The sequence below is a fragment of the Prionailurus bengalensis genome, chromosome B2 (assembly GCF_016509475.1).
Source record: "Prionailurus bengalensis isolate Pbe53 chromosome B2, Fcat_Pben_1.1_paternal_pri, whole genome shotgun sequence".
Classification (NCBI taxonomy): Eukaryota; Metazoa; Chordata; class Mammalia; order Carnivora; family Felidae; genus Prionailurus; species Prionailurus bengalensis.
Genome location: NC_057349.1, coordinates 143911882 through 143939634, shown reverse-complemented (window position 1 = coordinate 143939634; position 27753 = coordinate 143911882). Strand labels below are relative to the sequence as shown.

General features: G+C 39.1%; 1 protein-coding gene and 1 pseudogene across 3 annotated transcripts; one reads left to right on the top strand and one right to left on the bottom strand.

Moving 5' to 3' along the window:
• Nucleotides 1-146: 146 nt before the first annotated feature.
• On the bottom strand, nt 147-27086 carry LOC122490145 (WT1 associated protein). Of its 3 annotated transcripts, none has more exons than XM_043592684.1 (8): nt 26524-27086; nt 19608-19645; nt 17292-17347; nt 14464-14522; nt 12628-12755; nt 8315-8493; nt 3067-3221; nt 147-1404 (listed from the first exon to the last, which is right to left on the bottom strand). In XM_043592684.1, exons 2-8 carry the CDS (start codon nt 19635-19637, stop codon nt 821-823), a joined length of 1191 nt encoding a protein of 396 aa, XP_043448619.1. In that variant the 5' UTR covers nt 19638-19645; nt 26524-27086; the 3' UTR covers nt 147-820. The 3 variants fall into 3 exon arrangements, with proteins under 3 accessions (XP_043448619.1, XP_043448618.1, XP_043448620.1); XM_043592683.1 differs by lacking the exon at nt 26524-27086 and adding an exon at nt 26190-26404; XM_043592685.1 differs by lacking the exons at nt 147-1404; nt 3067-3221; nt 26524-27086 and adding exons at nt 7269-8095; nt 26190-26384.
• LOC122490717 lies at nt 10710-10822 on the top strand (annotated as a pseudogene).
• Nucleotides 27087-27753: the final 667 nt, after the last annotated feature.

Sequence of the window (27753 nt, the reverse complement as noted above, 5' to 3'; positions counted from 1 at the left end):
AAATTAAGTGCACAATCAAAATCAATGCATGAACTGAAGTTTCACTTTTGTGGTATGTTGAAGAATTAGGAGTAGAACTTCAGCAATTCAATAAAAATAAATGCTAAAAACACACACCCAAATAAAAAAAAAACTAATGCAAGCGGTTACAATAAAAATCTTTATTTAGGTTTGGTCAGTACAGGTAAGATATACTGGAGTCACAGAGCAATATGCATTAACAGGATACAACAGTTCATAAAAACTGAGTAACTATGCACACAAATTTCTTAAACATTCAGTCACCTAAAGAGAAAATGCACAGATGTAAGGTGGAAAAAACTGTATCTAACACTGAAACTACTCTAGGACTCCATCAGCAAGTCCAGCTTTTAGTGAAAAACTACTGTACTGGGCAAACTTGGCAGTCATAAACCCACATCTACTCTAACAAGTCTGAAATGGTGCAGAAGTATAATAACAGCATGAGGAAGAATGCCCGTACACAGCACAGGTTCTAGGATAGACACAGATTTATACAGACATCATTGTGTTATACTTTAGGGAAAGATTTCCATTTACAACTTCACATTAACTCATATAAAAATAACTTGACCCTACACAAAATGTCCTTTTAGCAACATTCAAGGTAATTAACTGTTACAATTTCCAAAGTGGCAGAGGTATTGAAGCAAAGGGGGGGGAGGGGCGGGGAGGAAAAGAAAAAAAACACCACACCCACAAAAAAAAGGCAAATTGTGACAAAAGTATGCGTTAATTTTCCGGACAGTATCCTCTCCCAAATTAAATGACACTGTATAAAAATTTGTTGGAAAAAATATTACAAAACTGAACCCTGTACATTTACACTTGAGTCCAAGCCATTCTGAACGTGGCGGGAACCCGTAGTTCGGTTACCTTTCCCACTCACTGTTTTCTCCTCTTGAGGGTCAGGATTGGAGTCTGTGTCATTTGAGTGGTGTGTGAGAGAGTTTTCACTGCCCGTGGGAGAGTCTACACTTTCATACCCCGCACTGAGTTGATTTACGTAACTACCACCTCCTCTGCCAGTTCTCTCCTCTGAGCTGTTGGAGGCCTTATTCCCATTCCCTGGAGAAGAAGGAAAGTCATCTTCGGCTGTGTCCCCCTCCCTGTGAAATCCAGACCCAGACGTCCTCTGCCGGGAGGAACTGCCATTACTTGGTCCGTTGGCCAGCCGGCTGCAGTCTTTACCTGTGGCCTCCGCCTGTCCTCCAGGCTCGGAAGGTGTAGTCCTGCTGGTACTTGGGGCTGGAGCCTGAGACTGCTGTTGTTGGTACTGAGCCAACTGCTGACGCGTCTCTTTCAGCTGTTGCTGAAGAACTAGAATGGTGCTCTGCATACCCTCGACTTCTTCGTCAAGTTGAATGATGAAGTCATTCAGTTCTGTGCAAAGGAGAGTCAAACCTACTTTAATATCTCTGAAAACAGATTTTAAAATATTGCTTAGCGCCTGCCACAAAGCTAGGCAGTCAATAAATGTTTAAGTGAACAAATACAAGTCTAAAACTCACAAACTATTTCAAGCTTTTGCTTAGAATTTAAAAATAGTCATTCAAGAATGAGTTTGTTTGGGGTGGAAGTAGGGGTGGGGGAGACTTGCTTAAAGTATCTATAAAGCAACCAAGTTCCAACTGACCCAAGCCATCTAGCCATATACAACTCATTATAGCCCACAAAATCCACTCCACATGGGTTTACCTCTGGGCCCACATGGCCAGTCCCCTTACTCCTTATTCCTCCTAATCAGTGTCTGTCTCAGCTCCACAGCAGGTTCAGCCCTAGGAAACAGTGGGTCCTCTACTCTAACACTCCAAAGAGGCCTATGCTATAACAAAGGACTATCCCACATCCAAAAAAAATCAGAGAAAATAACTCTTGAAAACTGATAAAATACACATGTCCATTAAATCCCAAAAAGCCTTGGGAGAGGAAAAAGTCCTTCACTACTATACTGAAATCTATTTTCTATGTTTACGAACAGTAAGAGCTAACAACTATCACTATGAAAAGATACTTTAAAAGATACTACACTGACTACTGATCTTCACGATTAACTGTCAAATATACTAATTCTCAATTTAGTTTTCATTGGTGAGATATTTTAGGTACTATTCATCCTTCCTCAAAGAGAAGAGAAACAGAACAGATGCAGCTACACTTGCCAAAAAAAAAAAAAAAAAAAGGTGTGGGGGAGGCGGGCGGAGACAGAGACTGAATTAAGTTTACCTTTAGCAAATTTAAGTATTACATTACATGTTTAGCAGCACCTGGGTGACTCGCTTAAGTGTCTGGCTCTTGATTTCGGCTCAGGTCATGATCTCATCGTCAGCAGACTGAGTCCCACATCAGGCTCAGGTTGGGCGTGGAGACTACTTAAGATTCTTATTCATTCTCTCTCTCCTCTCTGCCCCTCCAGAGCTCATGCTCATTCTTTCTCTTTCCAAAAAAAGTTACATCTTATTCACTAAACAGGACGTTAACAGGTACAATCAATTCTTTATATTTAGACCACTGGAAATAGCCAAATACCTCCAAGATTTACACTTACAGAGAAATTGGTTAAATGGAGATAACCCCCTTTTAAAAACACTGACTTTAAATTTGTCTACGTACAGCCTTATGTTTCACCAAATTCCACCCCTCCAAAACCAAAAACTTCTCGAAATTTGCACAATAAACAATTAGGAGGAGGGGGACCACTAAAATTAAAATGGCTTTGCTACTCAACTAGAAATTTTTTTTTTAAGTTTATTTAGAGCGGGGGAGGAGCAGAGAGAACTCTAAGCAGTCTCCTTCCTGTCAGCAAGGAGCCCAATGTGGGGCCTGAACTCACAAACCTGGAGATCATGACCTGAGCTGAAACCAAGAGTCGGATGCTTCACCAACAGAGCCAACCAGGTGCCCCAGCTAGAAATGTTTCATTTGTAATTTTATAGAACTACTGGCAGAGATTAGCACATACAGAATCTAATCTATAATATTCATGCCTGGCAAGTTTTTTAAAGCCAGTGCAAATTTAACCAAACTTTTCAAAAATCCCCTTACCATCCTGACTGCTTTTAAGCTCCTCACTATATTTCTTCTGTAAAGCCAACTCTGCTTCAAGTTGTGCAATACGTCCCTGGGACAGCTGCCTTCCAAGTTCTTGATTCTCCTGGATAAGCATTCGACACTTCGCCATTAACTTTTTGCCTGTTTGGCTGCAAAGGAAAGAGCCATCCATCACAAAATGAAGACAAGTTTCTACAACCTTGTTTACTTGCAATTATTACAGCAATAGATGTAACACGTACAGAATGTAACTGTCACAGCAGATGCCTCCCTATAATTACCATCTTCTCTTCTGGAACACGTCCATCTTCTGCATTTCAGTATTTTGCCAATACAGCAGCAAAAATAAACCCTAAACAAAAAGTACCCAAATGGCCACATCTTCTATTACACTAATAATTAATTCTGGTATCTATTTTCATCCCAATTTATCATTTGTAATAGAAACAAACCAGTTAATTAACACACATCTCAGATGTATCAGTATTAAGAAAACACTAAGGTACTTAGCTTGGAACAGTAAAGTTCTTGAAAAGGTAAAAGGCAGTATCATAAGCAGAGTATATTTATTCTTGCTAAAACAGCATTTGATGAGGATGCCTCTTAATAAGCTGTTCTCACAAGACGGTTTACTGCAGTAAGTGAGGCATATTCAGTAACTGTTTTTAAGGAGCCATTTAAAAAAAAACCGTTAAGACTATTTCCATTCACTAATCTTCATTTAACTTCTTTATTATATACTTCTCAGCTATCTTTGACTGTAAACATAAATTTAAAAAAATTTAATATTGATATGTGGTTAAGATTTTATTCATGTTTAATAGGTTATCTTTAGAACAGAAAACTAAGATTGGGATTACTTATCACAAATAACACTGATGTAAATATCTGCCAAATTAGGGGTACCAAACTTTCCACAAATTAGTTACCAAGGCCCAGTGCAACACTCCATAAAGACTACACACACATACACAGCAACTGCAAAAATGCAATCAAACGCCTTAATAACAGTCTTCAATAAAACTTTACAGCTTTTCTTTAGCCTCAATAATAGAAATGATCACCTCTAAAGGGATCTGATTTAAATACATAATTGTGATATTACCTGACACTTGAATAAGGACAGTCTGATTTTTTAACTTTTTTTTTTTTTTTTTAAACTAAGTAGGCTCTACACCTACACCCAAGTAGGCTTGAACTCATGACCCCATGATCAAGAGTCGCATGCTCCACAGGGATGGTCTGGTATTCTTGTGATGGCGATAAGTTCAGAAAGACTTAATGGGTTAAAAAAAGTTTTGCTGACATTTCCTGTCCTTTCCTTCCTTTAGTGGGGCTTTCACTTGCCTGATACATTACTTCACAATGCATCACATCCTATTATATAAGCCTTCAGACTTTCTAAATGAGAGCATTTTGTGGAGGGCCTGGGTGGCTCAGTTGGTTAGGCGGCCGACTTGCGGTTTCAGCTCAGGTCATGCACTCATGGTTCGGAACTTTGAGCCCCTCATCGGGCTCTGTGCTGTTAGCACAGGAGCCCACTTCAGATCCTCTGTCCCCTCCCCTCTCTGCACCCCTCCTCGTTCTGTCCCCAAAATATTTAAAAAGTCATGAGAGCATTTTGTAAGTGATTCTCATTCTTTGACTCAGCGTTCTAGTGTTTTTTATCCATTGTATATACTCTACCCTAATTCAGGGGTAATTTAAGCAAAAGTTCGTAAGTTAACTTCCTCTGTGGTACAGTGAAACCTGGGTTACTGCTGCTCGGAGCAGCCTCAGGTGAAAGCACTTGCTAAGGGTTTTATTCTCTCTATGGTAACTCTATTAGCTGGTGTTCTTGCTTGTTGCTACTGTAGCTCCAGACTCCCCCTCATTTCCCATCAGTACCCTCCGACTTTGGCTTCCACTGAACAAGAGTTTAGAAATCCAGTGAGGAGTTAAAAGACGGGCAACCACTGTCAGGCAGCGTGCTCCTCCCACGCCCTGCCCGCGCTCCCAAGTTTGTTTTCTTACAAAGTCTATAGCTTCAGTGTTTTCCAACTAACCTGAAAATCCTATGTGAATTTAATAAAGTGACAGTTCTTTATTAAAAATAAAATCTTTATTAAATTCACATTAACTTGTGACCTGACTTAACCTCGTATAAAGTACCACAAATTCTAATAGAAAAAATGCTTCCTTTATGGTCATACCTTTTAATAAATGCCTGTTCTAAGATAATCCTATCACTTCTAAAATTAGTGATTACTGAAACAAGTCTTAAAACACTTTACCATTTTACCATGTCATGTGAGATTTATATTGTGTTCATTACATCCTCCAAAATGGTAAGAGTTCAATTACCAATAACTGTCTTTGGAATAATTTTCTTTAATTACACCCCCCGCCCTGCCCCATAACCCATTCCTAAAAATCAAATAATCCCAAAGAAAATATGAAAGGAAACAGTCTTGAGAGAAAGATTTATAAAAAAGAACAGACACTATACATTGCTTTATGATCACAAGGAAGGGGGCCAGGGTATCTGAGACATGTACACACAATTGCCTAAATGATTAAATGCAAAACAGAACTGTCAAAATAACTGAAATATACCTCTCTTAAATACTCTAAAATATATGCACTGTTACATGTATGAAGTATTTCAACTAAAGCAAAGAAGATAATTTAGAGAATCTTTCTCTTTCAAAATTAAAACAGAATAGGAAAATGGGGGGGGACCCATAACCCATTCTATTTGAATTACTCCAGACACAGCACTGATTAATAAGCACTGTTTCAAGTTAATGATGTTTATAGTACCATTTATACCCTATTCTTTACAGAACAAAAATTCACTTACAGGTGATTAAAATAAATTATGATTTATTAATACAATGGAAATATTATGTACCCATTAAAAATGAAGTAATCTAATAAAAGAATGAAAAAAACGTGCAAGGGATAAACTGTGTGTGTGTGTTAGGGGGAGGGGGACACCAAGCTGCAATCGTGTATGTACGTTCACATTTGTTTAAAATCAATGTATATAAAATGACTGTATGTGCACAGAAACGATCTTGATGATACCCAAGAAATTTAACAGTGGTTACTGTTCCTGGAGAACACAATGGGGAATGGCAAGGTCACATCCAGAAGGGACTCTCATTTTTTGTCTCCACCTTTCTTCAAGCTGTTCCAATTTTATACATGAGCATGTATTATCTTATTAAAAAAATATTTTTAACCCCACAGAGAAAACCCCCACAGACCTCACAATGACTCTTACCTAAGCAGTAAAGAAGGATGCTAGCTAATAAAATTTGAGTACATGTTAATAATACATTTTATGAATTATTTCTTGACCTACTAAAAGTACGTAGGCCATTTCTACTGTGATCTTAAATGGCATAAAATATATACAAATGCCTTAATGCGGCACATTTTTGTTTACTTACCCTCCAACCCCACAAATAGTGAGAATTTTAGAAGCGGATTTTCTTGCCGTAAAATCACACAAACCACTTCTTCAACCCACCCTCTGCCCCACAATCAGTTCCCTAAAGCACAAACATATAAGATACTTACAATTGATTTGAATGGTTAAGAGAACTTAAGTCACCCTTGTTAAAACTGCACTTAAGCGTTGGGACAATCTGGAACATTTATCTTCCACTCATCTTAGACTCCATTATCACCAAGTGAAAATTCTCATTGGTGACTTAGAGAATGATCTGACGAAAAAAATTCACCTCCAGGATTGGATGGAAGCATGAAGAAATAATGCCTCATTTATCTAAATGATCAGATGAATTTGCTAGAAATGATCACTATACCTTTGTTTCAATTCACAAAATGTCTCACTCAGGCCAGCCCACAGTTCCAATACAGTATTTCCCCAATCTTCTGGCAGGCACCCTGTGAAGCTGTCCCACATGAATTTCTACTGCAATACCCTGGGACAAGGTGTCAAAAAGTAACAAGTGTCAAGTCTCCTTGTCTTTTATGATACCAGCTGGAAAAAGGTAGGTCTTTAAAAACGTGACACAGAGCCTTTTCCTTCACTTTGAAGAGCATGGCAACAATTTTTTCCAAAATCAATCTGCTCTCCACAGCCCCCCAAAATCAAAATGTTAAAAGTACAACAAAATCATCATAGTATTCCTTGAACTTAAAAAAAAAAAAAAAAAGAAAGAAAAAAGAAAAAAAAACCCAACTACTTCAAGGCACATTTAATTTAATATCAAGAGTGCAATACAAAAGGCCCCAAATACAATGAAGGAAACACATTCCCCCATTAACACCAGCGACAATACTCTTTCAACATGTGCCTGTTGAATGGAATGGGGATTTAATTTCACTACTGAAAAAAATAACGCGGTGAGTCTCATCACAGCCAATATCCTTATACAATCTAGTAGTGAGATGAATGTTCATAATGCTTCAAACAGTTTCAACCTGAAGTTTGATACCACACCTTTATGTTTGTACAGTCCTCAATAAGATTATCTACAGCATTAGCAAGAATTCAAAGAACAAACCATTGATTAAACCCACATTGATTTAAGGCTCAATCAAGTAATATAGAGCCCCAAACTAAACGGTTATGAACTACTTGTACTGACATCTATTATTTGATTCTCTCACGACTATTAAGTTGGTTCCTTAGCAAATGAAGCTCTTTAAAGGCAAAATTCACCTCATTTGAGTTTTGACCCAGAAGTTCAACAACAATCACGAAGTCCACAGTCTTATTGGCAAAACTGATATACAGTGTCTCTAAGTCACTATGCTCAAGGTTAAGAGCGATGCATATTCCATTTTTACATTTTACTGGAATTTTACATGTTCAATTCATGATTTTAAATCTCTAGGTTTTCATTCCTCCAAACTGTCTGAAGACACAGTGTGCCACAGACTTAAGACTTCTGTTTCTCCCTCTATTTTCTTCAAACAGAAACATTTCTCAAGTGTCTACATGTTCTAGAAGGGGAATTTTTCGGAGGTGGCCACTTCTTCGGAATAGTCCGACGCCATCAGGCCTCTGAAGCAAGGGGAGGGGGAAGAGAAAAAAGCTGAAACACAAGGTTCATCTGGTAAGTTTTACATTAACCATTACAAGCTGGATAGTGTAAGAATGTGGCTTTTTTTGGCTCAAAAAGTCTGAGTCTTGGTGTGGAAACGAGTACTTGGCTGTCCCACCACAGCTTTCTCGCAGTGGGACTGTCAGGGAAGTCTTGACTGGGGAGTATGATTTGTTTACCTATCAGGCGTAAACTTCCAGGCACTCAGTTCATTTTGGGCTTGTTCCAGTTTGTCTTTAGTCTGTTCCAGTTCACCTTTCATTTTTAGGAAAAACAAGTTGATCGCTGGGTCTACCATTGTTGATCTCAGTTGGGCAACGCTAGGCTGCTGGACTTGCTTGAGGTACTGGATTTGAGTCTGTACAAAGTAAAAGAAACAATTACTACCAAATCAAAGAAAATATACACAAGAAGGTGGCATAAAACCCCTTTTGTTCACAGAATTTGCCAATTTATTAAATCCTTCCTCCTTTAATCTTAACATCCTCTAGAAAAAGTATAAATTGTAAACAATTTTTTAAGGTTATCCATGTAGGAATTAAGGCTACAATTGCATTTCCATATTTGGAATCTTTAAAGAGGCTGTATCTTACTTCGCAACCAAAGGATACAAAAAATCAGTTATATTTACTAAAAATATTGACACCCCTAGAAAACTGCCAAGTTTAAAATATTATCTAAGAGTACAGTAGTTTATTTGTATCTATGGAAATTATTCTATGTATAGGTCTCCTAAAAATATACCAAGTACAAGATTATAACTTAAAATACACATTTGTATTTCCAAATTTAAAAATACACCGTGCTTATATGAGGTGGTATTACAGCTTTATAAATAGCTCAAGTGAAAATAAAGTATATATTCATTTTTTTCCTTCTGAGTAGATATGAATCACAGAATTATATAGGTGGAAGGTGACTGACCAAATCCAAACTGCTCATTTTTGAAATTAAATAAGGCAAATGTCCACGGATACACAGTTCAGTGCCAGAATGGAGACTAGAATCTAGTTCTCAAGCCTCCTGACTCCCAGTCTGGGGCTTTTTCCACCACACCAGAACCCTTCTACTTACATATGAAACCTTCAATTTCGACTCCAGTTGTACTATTACTAGCACACTAACATTACATTTCTAAAATATGAAATACAGTTTATTAGCATTAAATGCATCACTTTCTTCACACCCAAAATAGATTCGGTTCAAGATCCTGCTGCACACTAACACTTAAAATAGGATTAAAGTAAACAATTTATAAGCTGCTAATTTCTACCAAAATTTAGCAGAAAGTACAAATATGCTATGTGGATTGGAAATATATTTACTATTTCACTGAGCAAACAGGCAATTTTTTTATTTAGCGTAAGGAGATTTCTTAAAGTTACTCATTAAAAAAAATTTTTTTTCAATGTTTGTTTATTTTTGAGAGAGAGTGAGAGAGAGAGACACAGCACGAGCAGGGGAGGGGCAGAGAAGGAGACACAGAATCTGAAGCAGGCTCCAGGCTGTCAGCACAGAGCCCAACACGGGGCTCAAACTCACGAGCCATAAGATCACGACCTGAGCCGAAGTTGGATGCCCAACCGACTGAGCCACCCAGGCGCCCCAAAAGCTACTCATTTTTTTTTTTAATTTTTTTTTCAACGTTTATTTATTTTTTGGGACAGAGAGAGACAGAGCATGAACGGGGGAGGGGCAGAGAGAGAGGGAGACACAGAATCGGAAACAGGCTCCAGGCTCCGAGCCATCAGCCCAGAGCCCGACGCGGGGCTCGAACTCACGGACCGTGAGATCTGACCTGGCTGAAGTCGGACGCTTAACCGACTGCGCCACCCAGGCGTCCCAAAGCTACTCATTTTTTAAAAAACATTTTATTTTTGAGAGAGAGCGAGCATGAGTGGGAGAGGGACAGGGGTGGGGGGGAAACAGAGGATCCAAAGTGGGCTCTGCGCTGCAGCAGCTCGAGCCCTATGCTGGGCTCGATCTCCCGAACTGCGAGATCATGACCTGAGCCAAAGTTGTATGCTCAACCAACTGAGCCACCCAGGTGCTCCTTAAAGTCACTCATTTTAAACAAAAAAGTGCAGCTGCTTATTTAACATAAGACCAGTTGTTAAGATAACTGAACAGGAACAAAGCATGTCATACAGCACTAATCACCCACTGTGATCCCTAAGAAAACATGCCTCTCCGAGATGGACATAGTTACTATTTAGGTTTACAACATGAACTGCCCTCATCTGCCATAGATAATCTTGTCCTTTCCTTATGTTTTTGTTCCTACCACCCTTTCTGCAAAATCTTACTCTGTAACTAACTGAAAACGAGCTGGTTCAGCTGACATGTGAAGGGGAAAACTATTAAAAAAAAGTATGACTGGAAATGGTTAGATTCTAGTTGAAATAACCTTAAAAACCTAGGATGAGAAGACAAAAGGGTAAATGAGCATCACAAAAGGCTCTGATCAGGCATGATGTTACCAAAACTGTCTGTGCCATAGCATAGCTGGAGAACAATAGAAGTGAGTCAACAGTACATACTGTCTAGGCAAGCAGTAAGAAGTATGTGACCTAGGTGTTGTACGAAAGGAGCACTCACTTGACAAGGATGGAAGAGGCCCTCGGGCATGACAACACATATGGTTAAGGCACTGCCACCTATTTTGTGTCATCTAACCGTCGTTAAAAAAAGGCACACGAACTAGGATTTCAAGAGTAGGGCTAAAGAAAGAATTCAAGACACACTGGTGCTAGGAGATATTAGCACTGGCACCCTCCAATCACACTCTACCAGCAGTTTGTATCTTGCAGATAAGATTCTTCCATTGCATGTATAAGCATCTGGCACAGTGCCATGCAAACTGACCCAAAACTAGGTAGAATCTAGAATCCTTAGTATCAAAAAAAGGAGAAAAGAACTTAAGAGTTTTGAGATTGGGGTGTTACCTATAAAGAAAGAAAATTAGGGGCACCTGGGTGGCTGGCTCAGTCAGTTGAGCGCCTGACTTTGGCTCAGGTCATGATCTCACGGTTCGTGGGTTCGAGCCCTGCGTTGGGCTCTGTGCTGACAGCTCAGAGCCTGCAGCCTGCTTTGGATTCTATGCCTCCCTCTCCCACTCTCTCTGCTCCTCCCCGCTGACTTGCGCTCTGCTCTGTCGCTCTCAAAAATAAACAAGCATTGGGGCGCCTGGGTAGCTCAGTCAGTTAAGCGGCCGACTTCAGCTCAGGTCACGATCTCGCGGTCCGTGAGTTCGAGCCCTGCGTCGGGCTCTGTGCTGACAGCTCAGAGCCTGGAGCCTGTTTCAGATTCTGTGTCTCCCTCTCTCTGGCCCTCCCCCATTCATGCTCTGTCTCTCTCTGTCTCAAAAATAAGTAAACATTAAAAAAAAAAAATTAAAAAAAAAAAACACAACAAAAAAACAAGCATTAAAAAAAAAAAGAAAAGAAAATTATATTCAAGCTATTGGTGAGACTTCTTGAAACCAAGTGTCCAGGTAAAAAATACAGCCAAAGGTGGGGAGTGGTCAAGAGATGAAAATATAGAAAGTGAAGGTGTGTGATTACTGAGAAAACAAACTTTACAGGAAGTAAAAGGACTGTGACTGAACCCTGAAAAACATTTTATTAGTGAGAAAACAACTAGGAATAGGACTGTGTCCCATTTATGATCAGTCTCCAGTGACCAGAATATTATCTTTTGCATTAGATTTAATAAACAATGTATCAGACCAATGGAGATTACACAAAAGAATTCAAGAAAATTTCAGATTTTCAGGCTGCCTGTCTGGCAGTTGGAAGAACATGCAACTTGATCTCAGGGTCATGAGTTTGAGCCCCACATCAGGTGTAAAGATAGATTACTTTAAATACATAAAATTTTAAGAAATTTCAGATTTTTAAAATTAGTAACAACATGGATAGAGCTACCTCTATTTTACATAACATATATACAAACACTAAATAAAAAGGAATAACTGAGACTACTGAAGACAGCGTAAAATCGAACCTAAATCCAACCAGACCTAAATGATCAAACATGTCAATGGATTTCAGATCTGTGTACAAATGAAAGCTTTTAACAATTAAAAGCAGACATGGCAGAGGTTGCTGATACCCGGAAGAAGTTTTTTTTATGCACAGAGAGGTAAAGAGAGCAGAGAAACAGCTTGCTTAGAAAGGAGCAAATGCTCCTTATACTCTCAGATACCAACCTACTAAAAAACATCTGAATCAATATGCTGATTATTGTATCATGGAAAATAACTGAAAACTTTGAACTTCCTGGCCACTGAAAAAAACTTCAAACCCGACAACAGGGTGATCGCCCAAGATTTTACAATTTGCATATTTATAGCATGAAGCTGATCTATCTCAACAAAATGTGCGTTTATACTTACAAGCAAGTATATAAAATTCGCTAACTACGGATACATGTCATAATGCAGACTAAAACCCAATTTCGCCAAAAGACTTCAACCACTTGAAATACTCACAGTACACTCTTGCATCTCTTGCTCCTTGGTAGCCAGTCGCATTACTAGGATGTTTTCCCTGCGGGCAGACTCTTGCTGTTGTTGCTTTAGTTTTTCTTCAGACTCTCTTAACCCAGTTACGTCATTAGCTGATGATTAGAAGAAAAAAAAAACCCCAAACATTAGGACATATAATTTCAAGATCAACCTGACCTACCCAAATAAAGTTCCGACTGCCTCTGTCAAGAATAAAAAAAACAAAGGCAAAAAAATTCATCAGTCTTTAGTTTCTATCCTAATGTGCTCTTGATCACGAGTGCTCTTTCAGGAGGCAGTGGTGTTAGAGTGGCCCACAGCCACCTCATCCTACATGGGATTACATTATTCTTGTCCAATCCATCTCCCAGAACATGGGAAGCTTCATTATTTGCATCCGTCTATACTGTAACACACTGACAAAGTCCTGACTATATTGTTTTTAACCTATTCAATGTAAATATGCCAAAAACTGCACGATTATTACTTTAAGCTCTCATAATGCTAATGTGTGTGGATTATAATACAGTCATATAGTAACTGAAACTTCAGGTTATTAAGCTTTCTGGACTTGAAAAACTATATTGTCCCCCTCCGCCCTTTTCAATTTTTGAGAGAGCGAGCGAACGAGCGAGCAAAAGCGCGCGCACACACACACACACACACAAGCAGGGCAGGGACAGAGAGGGAAACAGAGAATCCCAAGCAGGCTGTGTTGGGACACTCAACCAAATGAGCCACCCAGGTGTCCCTATATTATATTGACCCTTTTTAAAAAAGTTTATTTACTGTGTGTGTGTGTGTGTGTGTGTGTGTGTGTGTGTGTGTGTTGTGTGAGAAAGAAGGGGGGGGGGGGAGACTGAGAGTGCATGTAGGAACAGAGAAGGAGCAGAGAGAGGGAGAATCCCAAGTGGGCTCCATGCTCACAGCACAGATCTCACAAACCAGGAGATCACGACCTGAGCCGAAATCAAAAGTTGGACGCTTAACCGATAGAGGCCCCCAAGTGCCCCTGTATCGTTTTTTATGTTCACAAATAGTATGTTATTCTTAACTCGGTGACAAGTGACAAAAACTAAAATGGCTTGAAACTAATAAACTTTGTTGGTATTATTTTTCAGCAGGTTTTGAAAAATCTGTAAATATATCTATTGTTACACTTGAAGCTCTTACAAGTTTATTGTGTGTGCTTCTATGTACTTCCTTTCTAAGACTAATAACTCATGTTTCACTTCCAATTCTTCTGTGGAAGCAATGAGGGACACATCAAGGAAAGTTCAAGTAGTTGTTGAGTTTCCCCATCTATGCTCTCAGACACTTTTATGTAATTCTACTAAAACAGTCTCGCTATCATATGATTATTAGATGTCGGTCTTTCCCAAGAACTGCACACGAAGGGAATTAAAGAAAAGAGATCACGGCTCATTCACCTATTTTGCAGCAGCAATACAGTGAATGCTTGGACAGACTTCTGGAACGAAATGCTTGAATAAAAATTACAATTGCTGGGGCGCCTGGGTGGCTCAGTCAGTTAAGTGTCCAACTTTGGCTCAGGTCATGATCTCAATGCTCCTGAGTTCAAGCCCCACATCGGGCTCTAGGTTGAGAGCTCTGACAGCTCAGAGCCCAGAGCCTGTTTCAGATTCTGTGTCTCCCTCTCTCTCTGCTCCTCCCCGACTCATGCTGTCTCTCTCACAAAAATAAACATTAAACATAAATTACAGTTGCTTAGTAAAACCAATTATCCTGCAACAAAAATTCTCCTTAACAAAAATCTAAAAGGAGATATTCATGTAATCTTCAGGAAACTTAAAAACTTACAATTAAGATCTGTGTATTTGCCCTCCAAAGCTTGGACGTATGCTTCATACTGTTTCCATCTAGCACAAAAATAAATTCACATATTAGTTGTTACATTGATATTGCTTTTACTAAATTTATAAATTTATAAACTTATAAATTTAAGTAATGCCAAGAATTTCACTACATGATTTTTAACCAATAATAAAGTTAGTCACTTCATTATTCCTTCTCAACTTATAGGAACTAGGCAAAAGGAAACACAGAACACAGTGTTCTCTGCTGAGAATATACTAAGTGTGCTCCTCCAGGTCAGTTCATGGGCCTTACAGGACGCTGTCACTGATGCTCAGCACATGCCTGGATAAAGGAAGCGGAGTAAACAACTCGCTTTCAGATATGCTGTCCACCTCAAACAAATGGCACCTAAGAAATGTGCCCACTTATAAGGGACTCAAGGTTATCTTAGCTCTTTTCTGAAAATATCACGTGACTCCGTTTATTTTTGCCCGTAAAAAAGGGGGGAGAGAATATACTCTCTCTCAGAACTATTCTTTAAAGCGTATCTAATTGGCAGAAACAATCTGCATAAATGCCATACGCTATGAGAGTATGAGGAAACCTTTCTTCCTTGCTATATTCCTCTACCTTCAAAATACAAGCCATGTTAGCTTGGCTATTATTGCTGATAAACAAGGTCCCCAGACTTATGCTTACGCAACAAAAAGTAACCTGCCCCAAATGTCTACTATTCTGCTCTTCTGAAGAGCTATGTTTTCAAGCTGCTCTTCAGTTACAGCTATTCAAAATTTAGTTGACCTCTGACCCATGTGGGGTGGAGTTTAGGGAGGAGAAATCCTGCATGCTCAAAAATCCATGTATAACTCTGGACTTTCCAAAAAGCTTAACTACTAATAGCCTACTGTTGACAAGAAACCTTACACCAGTAACATACACACTTGAATAACATGTATTTTGTGTATGTATTATATACTATATTCTTATAATAAAGCCAGAAAATTTTCCTAGAAAAAGGGAATATTAAGAAAACAAAATACATTTCAAGTATTGTACTGTATAAAATCTACACGTAAATGGACCCACACCGTTCAAACCTGTGTTGTTCAAGGGTCAACTGTACCCTTCATTTTAGAAAATCTTTCTACAAAACCTCAAAAACTTCTGAAAACTTTGCTACGAGATATTAACATTACAACACAATGAACAAAAAAAATTCCAGGATACCAAGCAAATTCACCTTTTACTGTTCATACTACTGTTCAGTCAAAGGCATGCTTATTTTTACGGGCTCTACAACCTAGGACACAAACAGGAGTTTCACTCAATGTTTGGAGATGAATAAACATCTTTTGTGGAAGCCACATTAACAACTATTTTAGAGGAACAGAAAAATATAAAAGCTCAGCCAAAAACATCCTTATCAAGATGACAGAAAAAACACAGAACAGTTAAATAAGCAGAACTTGATTTAAAATCACCAGGAGAATTAATGAGGACAAAAACTCACTTAAAAGTCATATGTGAGAATTCCCTGAAGAAAGAGAAGTTAAACTGACCTCAAGAATATAAACTGCACATGACTTAAAACCTTAAAAGTAACTTAATATAAAAAATTGCTACCGTGAGTTTTATTAAGATCATAGTACTGATTTCTCCCCCTACAGATGAATCAAGACTGCACACACCAACCAAATATACAGAGAGAGTATCAACATGTGAATGGCAGTATTATCATAAACAAGGGACTACCTCAGCAGGAGGATAAGAGTGTTTTAGAATACTATGGATTTAAATTTCATGTGCAGGAAAATAAATGTATGCAATGGAAAAACTGTCCTCCGCACGAAGAAGATAAAAAGCTTGTCTACAATAGAGTAGCTGAAGGAGGTGGGAAATTATCAGATTCTAGTTAACAATGGAACATGTCATCTGTGCCTGCCCATCTTATAAAACACCTTTTTTCTCTCCCCTACTTCCAGCCAATTAAATTTACTTATTCAAGTAAAAATCACTTGGAAAGTTCTAGAGAAAAAAGTTCAATGACCTTGGCAAAGGTGCCCTGAAAAATCTTTGTTCTAAAAACTATCATGTAAAAAACTTACCAAAGTAATAAAATGCGAAAAGAACACATTTAAGTTACACAACACAAAACCAGTGTTGATCATATTTTACATTAAAAAAAAAAACCCCTTAATGCTGTTCTTGACAATCTGCTTTCCAAAGACATTTACAGAATAACCATAGAAATTCAGAGCTTAAAGTAACCTTTAAAAATAATTTAATTCAACTCCTTTAACCTGCAGATGAGAAAATGGGTATAGTTAAATGAGCTGACCAAAGTCAGTTCTGAGAAAGAGTAACTTTGCCTATCAGCAAATGATATATGTCTTCCATAACTAGACTTGTCATCCTTCAGGACTACAACTTTTTCACATGTTGAACAGAAAAGGAAAAAATAACATCAAAACAAGTCTATATACCTGTTAAACTAAAAGCCTTCTGAAAGCAGGGTTATTCCCCATAGCCAAGTTATACACATGGAGTACAAATGCTTTCAGTTAAAATTCTGAGTATCTTCCCTCAAGAAAACCTCAAGTTACCTATTAGTCTAGAAGCTACCCAAGCTAGTACTTTAGTTCTATGAAGTGTTATACTTCCTTCAATGTTTACACAATGAACAGACCATATTATGTTTGACAGTACATTAAGTGATTTGAGGATGCATTAACGTTAAAAAGAAAAGTCTAACTTGAAGATAATTACAGGATAGAATCACAGTATGTTCTATAGAAAGTGCTTTATATTTTTGGTTAAAAAAATTTTTTTACCTTAGAATTAACTCATCTCGTGCCATAACTTTGAAGTCTGTTTCACTCAGTCGAACCTATATAAAGAGATTTAAAACATGAACTGACTGCTCTTCCTAAAACTTTTTTTTTCCAAAGTTTATTTTTATTTGAGAGAGAGAGAGAGAGAGAGAGAGAGAGAGAGAACGCGCACGCACACATGCCTGAGAAGGGGAAGGGTAGAAAGAGGAAGAGAAGGAATCCCAAGCAGGCTCCAGGCTGTGAGCGCAGAGCCCAACACGGGGCTCCATTTCAGGAACCATGAGATCAGGACCTGAGTCGACATCAAGAGTTGGACGCTTAACCAACTTAGAAACCCAATTCCTAAAACTTTTAAATACTGAATACTACTAGTTCTTATATTCTTCACATTTTTTTTATTTAAACAGGATCGTAACATTTTAATCCCTCATTTCTGTTATTAGCATTACCCTCATTACTAAAATCACACAGCACCCCTCCTAAAAGGAGCTCTGTACTGAGATGAAGCATTTCCAGAGCCTGAGACTTAAATGGCTCAATGTATATTGTTTTTTTAAATCTTATTTTATTGAAAAGAAGTTTTTCAAAAGTGAACTACTTATCTTTAATATAAGCATCATTCTTAAGGAAATGCAAATTACAACTCCAATGAGCTATCACTACACATTGATTAGAATGGCTTTAAAGAACAGTAGTAACAACAAATACTGGGTGTCATACATTGCTGGTGAGAAATAAATTTATTTGCATACAGAAATTTGTATATGAATGTTCACAACTTTATTTGTAATAGCCCCCAAACTTCCTTCAACAGGTCAAATTACAATATATCCAAACCCTTGGAATACTGTATTTACCGTTAAGAAAGAAACAGTCTATGGATCAACTTGGGACAAACCTCCAGAAAATTTTACTGAGTGGGAAAAAAAAGTCCCAAAAGACACACATACTGCATAATTTCTTTGGTGTAACATTTGTGAAACAGCAGAATTACTAAAATAGAGAACCGATTAGTGGTTGCCAGGGCTTTGGGATGGAGAGGGAAAGGATGGATGGGGCTATGGAGGAGTGGCAAAATGGAGGCTTATTAGCAATGGTTCGGTTGACTATTTTCGTTGTGGTGATGGTTACACTTAATTACCCACGAAGAAACTGCACAGAGCTACACACACACACACACACACACACACACACACGCTCTGTGGATTGTGCCAATGCCAAGTTCCTGGTTTTCATATTGTTATACAAGATTCTGATAGTTATGCAAAATTAACTTCAGATAAGTTAAAATTAACTTCAGATCCTGAAGGAGGCTGGGTGAAGAGCACACAGAACCTTCCTGTACATTTCTTTGCAACTTCCTATGAATCAGTAATTGTTTCAAAATTAAAAGTTAAAAAAAAAAATGAGCACAATATTCCAACTAGCTGAAACTGCTTTGTAAATTGAGAAACATTGTGTTTTCTCTATACCAAATGAAGACTATACAGGTGAGACACCTCTCCTACTTTAGTATGAAATTAATGCTTTATTAGTTTCCTTTTTAAGAAACTTGCTTCAAATTGCAACACTAACCAGTATAATAGTACTATCATCAAAAGGAAAAGGGAAAATCACTGTACCAAAATACATTAAAAGTCTAACAAAAAGCACACAATTCTGATTATTAAAACACATTACAATTCTTTATTTCATGAATAATTTAACTTCAAAACTAAAGACGAATTCCCATAATACCATCTTAAGTGTTCACTTAAATACTCACTGCTTAATATGTACATACCCTGCTTTCCCACTTGAATTATAAATTACTTTTAGGAAAATGTTATTTTGTAATTCTGTGACTGACTAAATTGAATTAAGTTAGGGATATAGGACAAGGAGAAAATAAGACTAGAAAACAAACTTCAGAGAAAACGGAGGATCTAAGAACTAGCTGTAACCTTTTCTTGAAAAACACAGAAGTGGTTTTACCACACAACCAAAGGGATTTAAAAAGTAGGAAAAAAAAATAAGCAACTTATAAGAACTTGTGAAGGAATCTTTTTTGACACTTATAGTCATGTAGATGGAATTACTTGTAAAACAAAGATTAAGAGTAGACCATGGAGATAAAAATCTTTTAAAAACTCAAAATATTCTAAAAATACACTCCCTATAAGATTATGTCTAACACATTATACACCCACAATGCTATTAGTGTTATAAGGCAAAAGAATGAACAATAAGCAAATAAGGACAGTCCCTTTAATTCTATTAACCACCCCCCACCCCCAAACACAAAGTGCTTAAAAAACTGCTGAAAAAAAAACACACCTTTTTGGGAAGAGGTTCCTCGTTGGTCATCTTGAATCCTAGGAAAAAGAGGCAGAGAGCAGAGGTTCGATTGATTTTCTCCCAGTTAAGGTAGGAACATAATATACTGGCTTTTCTAAACCAATTAGGGAACTTAGTTAATCACTAGGTTATTTATTTAAAAACCTTTTATTTCATAGTTTTTTTTTTTAACGCTTATTTATTTTTGAGAGACAGAAAGAGAGACAGCGTGTGCTTGAGCGGGGGAGGGGTGGAGAGAGAGGGAGACACAGAATCTGAAGCAGGCTCCAGGCTCTGAGCTGTCAACACAGAGCCTGACACTGGACTTGAACTCACAAACCATGAGTTAACCGGTGCCCCTAAAAACCTTTTATTTTTTAAGTTTTAGATTTACAAAAAAGTTACAAAGATATCACAGGGCTCCAGTTTACTCCACACCCATCTTCTCCTTTGTTAACATCTTTTGTTACTACTGTCTTTAGATTTTTTAAGAATTCCTTTGTAAAAAAAACTGATCATTCCTTTTGATGTTCCCATAAAGGATTGACCAGAAATGTAACTCTCAATGCATTCTGACAACTGTCCTATGAGAAAGAGAAACCTTACGGAAGCAATAGCTTTGTACTGAACTCAGATACTGACCTCAGGCAGTATCCCAGACATCTTCCGCAAGAATAGGAAGGGTAGTACCAGTTGCTAAGTCTTTCCTTTTACAGCATTAGGTTGCTATAGTAAAGTAGAATCTGTCATCATTGTGACAATTCACCACTGTACAATGAACATTTATATACATTATATACTACACCTTAATAAAAATATTTCCAAACTACTTAATTTTATGCCACAGAATTTATGTCGTTAGCTTTTTATAAACGTATACAAAATTTACTGAACCCAGTTGCAAAAGACAGGTTATAGAGAAGAACTACTCTCAGTAACTTTATTATGCTTATTGAAAACACTTTCTGATACCTCCTATTGTTCAAATAAGGACACAAGCAAATTTAAATTCATTCCTAAGTTTTATTTCCAACAGCACTGTCATGAATCTTCCCCTTATATTTTAAACTTCCTTTATATTTATTTTACTTACCCACACTTATTACAAATCCCAACTATTAAACATTCAGCCAAAGGAAAATAAGTTGCAATGATGTAACACACAGCATGGTAACTATAATTAGCAATACTGTACTGCATGTTTGAAAGTTGCTAATAGAATAAATCTTGAAAGTCTTCACAAGGAAAAAAAACTTTCTAACTGTGGTAACAGATGGTAACTAGGCTTACTATAGTGAGCATTTCACAATATATACCAATATCGAACCATTATATTGTACATCTGAAGCTAAAGATACATCAATTATACCTCAATAAAAAAATTAACCAAAAAATTTATTATTTAAAACTGAATTATTTATTTATTTTGAGAGAGCATGGGCACCCACACACACACGTGGTACTCAAACTCAGTGAGATGTTGACCTGAGCCAAAATCAAGAGTAGGATGTTTAACTGACTGAGCCACCCAGGTGCCCCTAAAACCGAATTTTTAAAAGCTACTTGACTTCTTACTATTTGAGAGTCCTCAAAAGGAGATAATCTTCCAATATCACTTTTTATGTTACATACAATCCCAACTGTGTAAATCAGACATTCTAATCATATGCTGCCATTAAAACCTCATTTTCAGACTAGATAGAGAAATCAGTGTTAAAGAAATCAGTACATTTTAGAAAAAAAATCCCGTAAGTTGATATTATATATTGCTGGCTTAATTCTTCCTTCTTTAATAATTTTATCATTGGGGGCAGAAGGCAAAAATCTGAGGTTATCTGTTTCTGCACTAAGAAGCTGACCAAGTCACTGACCAAAACCTATGAAGACATGACCATTATTTCTACGATATAAAATCTGTATATTTTTCTTTTTTTCCTTTAAATGGGTCCCTGTTTACTTTAGGCCTCTTGTTGCCCAGTGTATACTCTCTGCTGGAAGTAACAGACAGCTGCTTAGTGATTCTCCTAACGTGATACCAGTGATTCCAATCATCTGGGAAACAAACCTTCACCATGTTTGTCCTCAGAGGTCTACTTGTATGTTCAAAGTGTACTCACTCTACTAGACTGCAACCTACTGGAACCCAGAAAGCAAGCGTGGCATTTCCTTAGAATTTCCCATTTGAGCTAAATATAACAGGTAAATGTCAATAAACTAAATAACTTTTAAAAACTGATGAAGGGCACCTGGGTGGGTCAGTTGCTTAGGTGTCTGACTCTTGCTTCCGGCTCAGGTATGATCTCAAGGTTCTTGAGTTCAAGCCCCTTGTTGGTTTCCAAGCTGACAGAGCAGATTCCAATTGGGATTCTCTCTCTCAAAATAAATAAACATTTAAAAAAACCTACGAGACAATTCTGGCCCTCTGAACTTCTAGCCATTTTTAACTAGTATACATGTGCCTCTGCAAGTCACTACTCCTTCTAAAAGCACCCAACTCACTCAAAATAGTGCACTGATCCCTACTATCCCCTCACATCAGGCTTTATGTTTCTTCATAGTTCTTATCATAAGCTGATATTTTGCATACTTATCTGTTTCTCCCAATTATAAAATAAGATCCATTAGAATTGTTTTATTCACTGCTGATGGCACAGTACACTGGAGACACGCAAACATGCTGAATGGAAGTATGAACAGATGAATTTGCTTCAATTACCAATGAAATCATAAAAGTGAACTAAATAAGCCAATCTAATTTCCACCCCCCCCCCCCAAAAAACCAAGATGACCTACAGTAAAAATCTTGAGAATAAATATGGAACCTAATATAACAGATACTGTGATAACACTGCTATGAGTGACAGTTTCAAAACTGCTAGATTTATCACTGTGGATAGGTAATCCACAGTATTGCTAAATGGGCACCACAGCTACTCAGAATTTTAGTTGTAAAATTTAAGCATTATGGCTGTTATTAAACATAAATTCCAGTTTATAAACTAGTAAATGCTTCTATAGCATGACATTTTCCCCCAGATTGGTTCATTCTTTTAATACGTATTCAGATTATTCCATTAAAATAAAATTAAACACTTAATTAGCAATGAATAAGCTAAACTGTTTTTAAAGGGCATTTAAAGGACTGGGAAACACATGAAATTCTAATAACCCTGCTTTTATCTAAGAGAGTGACAAACTTTGAAAATTAAAAAAAAACAGAACTTCTGAGCCCATTTTGCCCAACCCAAAAAGGATTACCACCACCAAGGCTCAAAACTATTCAGCTACTTCTAAAGATAAACACTAATCTTTAGCATGGTGACCGGCACAAAATAAGCAATTATTAGTTTCCTTCTCCCCATCAAAAAAATAAAAACTTTCAGTCGCTACTTCTTGAAGAAACTGAAAGGAGAATTCACAGGTTGAGGATAACTATCAAGACATACTCCCGTCTTTGTTTCTAAGCCCCACTGCAGAATGCTTGGTGATCTCCAATCTTTAGAATTCTAAACAGCAAGCTGTTAAAATTTTTAACATTGGTTTATGTTCTCTTTCTTTCTAAAAAGTTTGATGGTGGGCAAATTTTCATTACACACAGCTTAACGAGTATCTGTATTCTCTTTATAAAACAAATATGTAAATTTGTGACATACATCAGAAATAAATGTAGTTTTTGTATAAAGGTTTGCATTTCATGTCTATTCTCAGAGTCACAGGTCATTCCACACGTTATAGGATATGTATGTGGCTTGGGAATTCAAAGTATAAGCATTTTGAAAGAAATCCCTCCCTGATTTGTAGCTGTTGAAATGTCACTCTTTCCTTGAGAATCCATAATATGCCACAAGAGTCAAAAGCAAAAAAAAAAAAAAAAAAAAAGGGGAAAAGGCAAATTGGAACATATTTAAATTTAAAAGCATCAATATTTAACTATTTAGTCAAAATAGAACTTGGTTCTCAAATTTGTCTTTCATATTACATGAATGTACTAAGAAAATTATTATTGCCTTAGGCAACTTTTAAATTTCAACTGACAAGCACAATAGCCATCTAAAATCAATTCTAGATTCATAAAGACAATGTTTATTCCAGGTTCTTAGAACCATCTACTTTTGTATCAGAAAAATGAATGACTGAAATATCTAGATTTAAATTCAGAATCTTGGGGGGGTGGGGGGGGCGGAAATGAATATAATATTAAGTGCTATGAGTCACATGCTTAATAATCAAAACTTTCCAAAATCAAAGTTAGTCCCCATCTTCTAGATGATGAAAATGATTGAGTCATCTGGTGATTAGCTCTGGTCAAAACAGCTATTAATAAATTGGGGGTTAGGACCCCAAATGCCACACCATCTCAGAATAAGATGGATTATTCTCCCACTCTCCCATCGTCAATAATTATTAAGCTTAACTAATCTAAGAATATAAAAAAAGCAAAATAGGGGGCGCCTCAGTCGGTTGAGCGTCAGATCAGGTCATGATCTTACAGTTCGTGAGTTCAAGCCCCGCATCTGCTCAGTGCCGACACCTTAGAGCCTGGGGCCTGCTTCGAGTTCTGTGTCTCCCTCTCTCTCTGCTCCTCCCCCGCTCATGCTCTGTCTCTCTCTCCTTCAAAAATAAATAAAAACATTAAAAAAATTTTTTTTAATTATGTAAAGGTTTCAGTTATTCCTATGGATTAATTCAGGGATAACCTCTTAAACTCAGATCTCAGAACCACCATGTACTCTTAATGCCTTAACAATGAGAAACATTTAATGATGGAGAGTTCAGTTTTGGTTGGCTAGGTGCCTAGCATCCCAGATCCCAGTACTTCCCTGGCTCTTAGCATTATGACCCGAAGTTATGCAACTCTGTTCTCTCTTAGGCGAACACCAGCCAACACAATTTAAGAAAGCATGTACCTCACTGAACCTAATCATAACTAAACTCAAGAAACTAATAATCTGACAGCATACAACACTGGGTCTGTGGTAGGTAAAAAGGGTACTAATTAGGAACTGGAAAACCACCTTTTCCTGATTCTTATCAGTCATGGATCTTGAGCAAGTCACTTAACTCTGGGCTGCAGTCTCCAAATCAGCAAAAAAAGGATACCAATTTTGCCTGCCTCACATAGTGTTGGAAATCTCAACATCCAAGTGCCATAAAAATGCTACACAAATGATTTTTTAAACAAAATATCAACATTAAAAATTTAATATGCATTAAAAACAATTAAACCAAAACGCAACAACTACATTGTCAAGACCGGAGAATATTTATAGCTCGGAGTTCTAATCTGATGGACCAGCTTAATACCCAATGGAATATACTATTATGGGAATACTGAAAAGTTTTTCTGATAATCTGAGTATCAGAAAACAGGTAAAAAAAAAAAAACCGTAATTTAAAAAACAAGCATAAAACCAAACATTATCTGGTTATTGTTTTGCTAATTAGCGGCAAAATCTTCTTTCAAGAGCGAGGTAACATACAGTTATATGAAAATGCTAAGACCAAATCAGGTAAAGGTTATTTTCTAGGGGATTCTATACTATATACATACAAGTACATACGTACATACAAGAACACAAAGGACTTTGAAAGCTGTAGCGTACTGTACAAATTATTACAGCTCTCGTCTCCACATCGTAGAGCTGCCACAGATTTTCTGTATCGCATATACCAACTCATTTCTAACACAAAAAATATTTTGAGCAAGTAGGACTCAAAATTGAATCAGGAAAACTAGATACTACTAAGTTCTATAAATTACATAAGCTAAGTAAAACATCAACAGTGCCGGGGACACATTTTTATTATTACTTTCGTCCTTTGGGGCTTAGAAATTTAGGTAGGTTGCTTAAGGTCCGCCAGTGAGAAAGGAGAATCCTGATTACCTGGCTATAGCTACCTGTTTAAGACAAGGTAAGCTCTAAAAGAACTCCCGAAAGGCACGCACCCAAACCCTTCAAATTTAACTTCATCCTTTATCACATGCCACCTGGTGGACTGCAATTTCTTTCGCCGACTAGCCTCATCAGATGCTACTGAACGACAGGAGTAAACAGCAGCCTTGGAAAGACCCAAGGTGAGACCCCGAAATTTCACGAAAACCTCGAATTCAATAAAGAATTTTTTCTTTACTCAGAATGCATGCAATCATTCAAAAATGGAAGTCTACAGGAGGACGCAGCTTGCAGCAATAACCTACTGCGCGACGTGAAATTTGGTCCACGGCTTTCCTTCCCTTAATGGACTCGTTAGTGCCGCCAACCCTCGGGATCCCGCGGAGAGGTGGGAGGGGGCGACACCGAGGCGGGGACACGACGCACACCGAGGGGGCGGCCTCCCGGTATCGCCGGCCCGCGGGAGCGCCTGCCTCGCCCCCGGGACGGAGGCCGAAGGCAAAATGGCCTCGGGGCGGCGGAAGTGTCCCCGCAGGCGAGAAGAAAGCGCAGCTAACGGGAGGCCGGCGGGCCCGGGAGCCCCGAGTCGCCCTCCGGGCTCTGCCCACCCCTTACCCGGGTCGGCCGCGCCTCAGCCCTCGGGACCCGGAGGTCCTCGCGGCCGCTCCCGCCGGCGGCCCGCACCTACCTCTCCAGACGGAGGCCGCGCCGGCGCCGCCCAGTCACATAGGCCAAGGCCGCGCTGCCCGCTCACCGCCCAGGCGGCCAGACCGCGCTACCGCCGGCCCCCGCGCTCCTCCTCCCGCCGCAGCCCCGGCGCTCCCCTTTATTTGCGGGTCTCGCTGCCACAAAATGGCGCTGAGGGAGGACGCGAGGCCCCGACGCCCCACCCCCTTCCCGCTCCTCCCGCCGCCCCGCCCCGCCCCGCCCCGCCCCGCGCCGCCCACCGCCCGGCCCTAAAGCGCCGCAGCCGTAGCCCGCCCTCATCGCCGCCCGGTCCTGTCAGCGGCCGGCTCACTCACCGAGTCGCCTCCCGGACGCGGCCGCAGCCCCCGGCCCGTCACCAGGCCCCGCCACGGGGAGGAAGGACGAAGGGACGGCACCCGCCCAGGCGCTACGGGGGGGGTGCTGCGCCTCGGTGGCACGCCCCACAGCCTCCGGAAGGCGGCAAATTCAGCAGGGGCCGGGGGAGAAGAGGGCCGCAGGGAGGGGTGGGAGGCGAGGTCGGAGGTCAGCCGCGGGGCATCACGGGAAGGGCGGCGGGGGTCGCGATTGGCGGCGCGGGGCGAACGCGCTGGCCGGCCACCTGCGGCTGCAGCGCCGCCTCTGGCGGAGGAATCTGGGCCAGGCGGCGCGTGATTGGTTGCTGTATGGTGTAGCGTCCATCGGTGATGCTTCCGCGCGCTGGCGGGCCAGGTGCTACCTCGGGAACTAGGCCGTGGGTGGGTCGGTTTAGGCTTGACTAAGCCGTGATGTTTGAGGCCTCAGAAACCAGCGTTCTGTCTTCTGTCGTGAAGCGCAGCCTCCTGGCCTCTTGGTCCGTCTCCACCTTGACATCTCGTGGCGAAACCGAGGAGCTATTGTCTAGGAGATGGGGGTTGTGCCGGTGTCAGCAGCTCTAGGGGCACCTTGCAAAGTCAGAAACTAAGGGAAGGCGAACCCTGTGAGTTTCTAACGAACCAGATAAGTTTTGTAATTTGAACATACTCCCTTACGCAAGACTTTGTCACCCGGACCATTGCATAAGAACGACAGTGTTACCTGCTAAACGTGAAACAATCTCTTTCGCGTCCTACAAGGGGTCAGAAATTCTTTTGATTGATCTGCCTCTTATCCGGCTTTACCAGAACTGTTTATCCCCAAAGGAGGTGTCCTTAAATGAGGGGATTTATAAGGATAAGATTAAAGTGTACTCCAGATGGTCAAAGGGATCATGGCATATTCCCAGATCAGTATAGAGAAAATATTTGCAACTCACAGGAAATCTGAAAGACTGAACAAGACCACAATCTGAAGAGAATTTTTGGGCAAGAACTTGAACAGACAATTCACGGCAAAGAATATCTATCAGTGGTCCTTAAACATACAAGGCTGTTTGTCCTCACAATGGAAACGCACGTTGAAATCACAAGGCTCTGGAGAAACAGTGGTCATAAATTTTTTGGTGGCAATGGGAAAATCATTGAAGCCCTATGGAGTACCAAAATTATATTGCATCAATTCTTACATCTTGCAATTCTGCTTCTAACCCT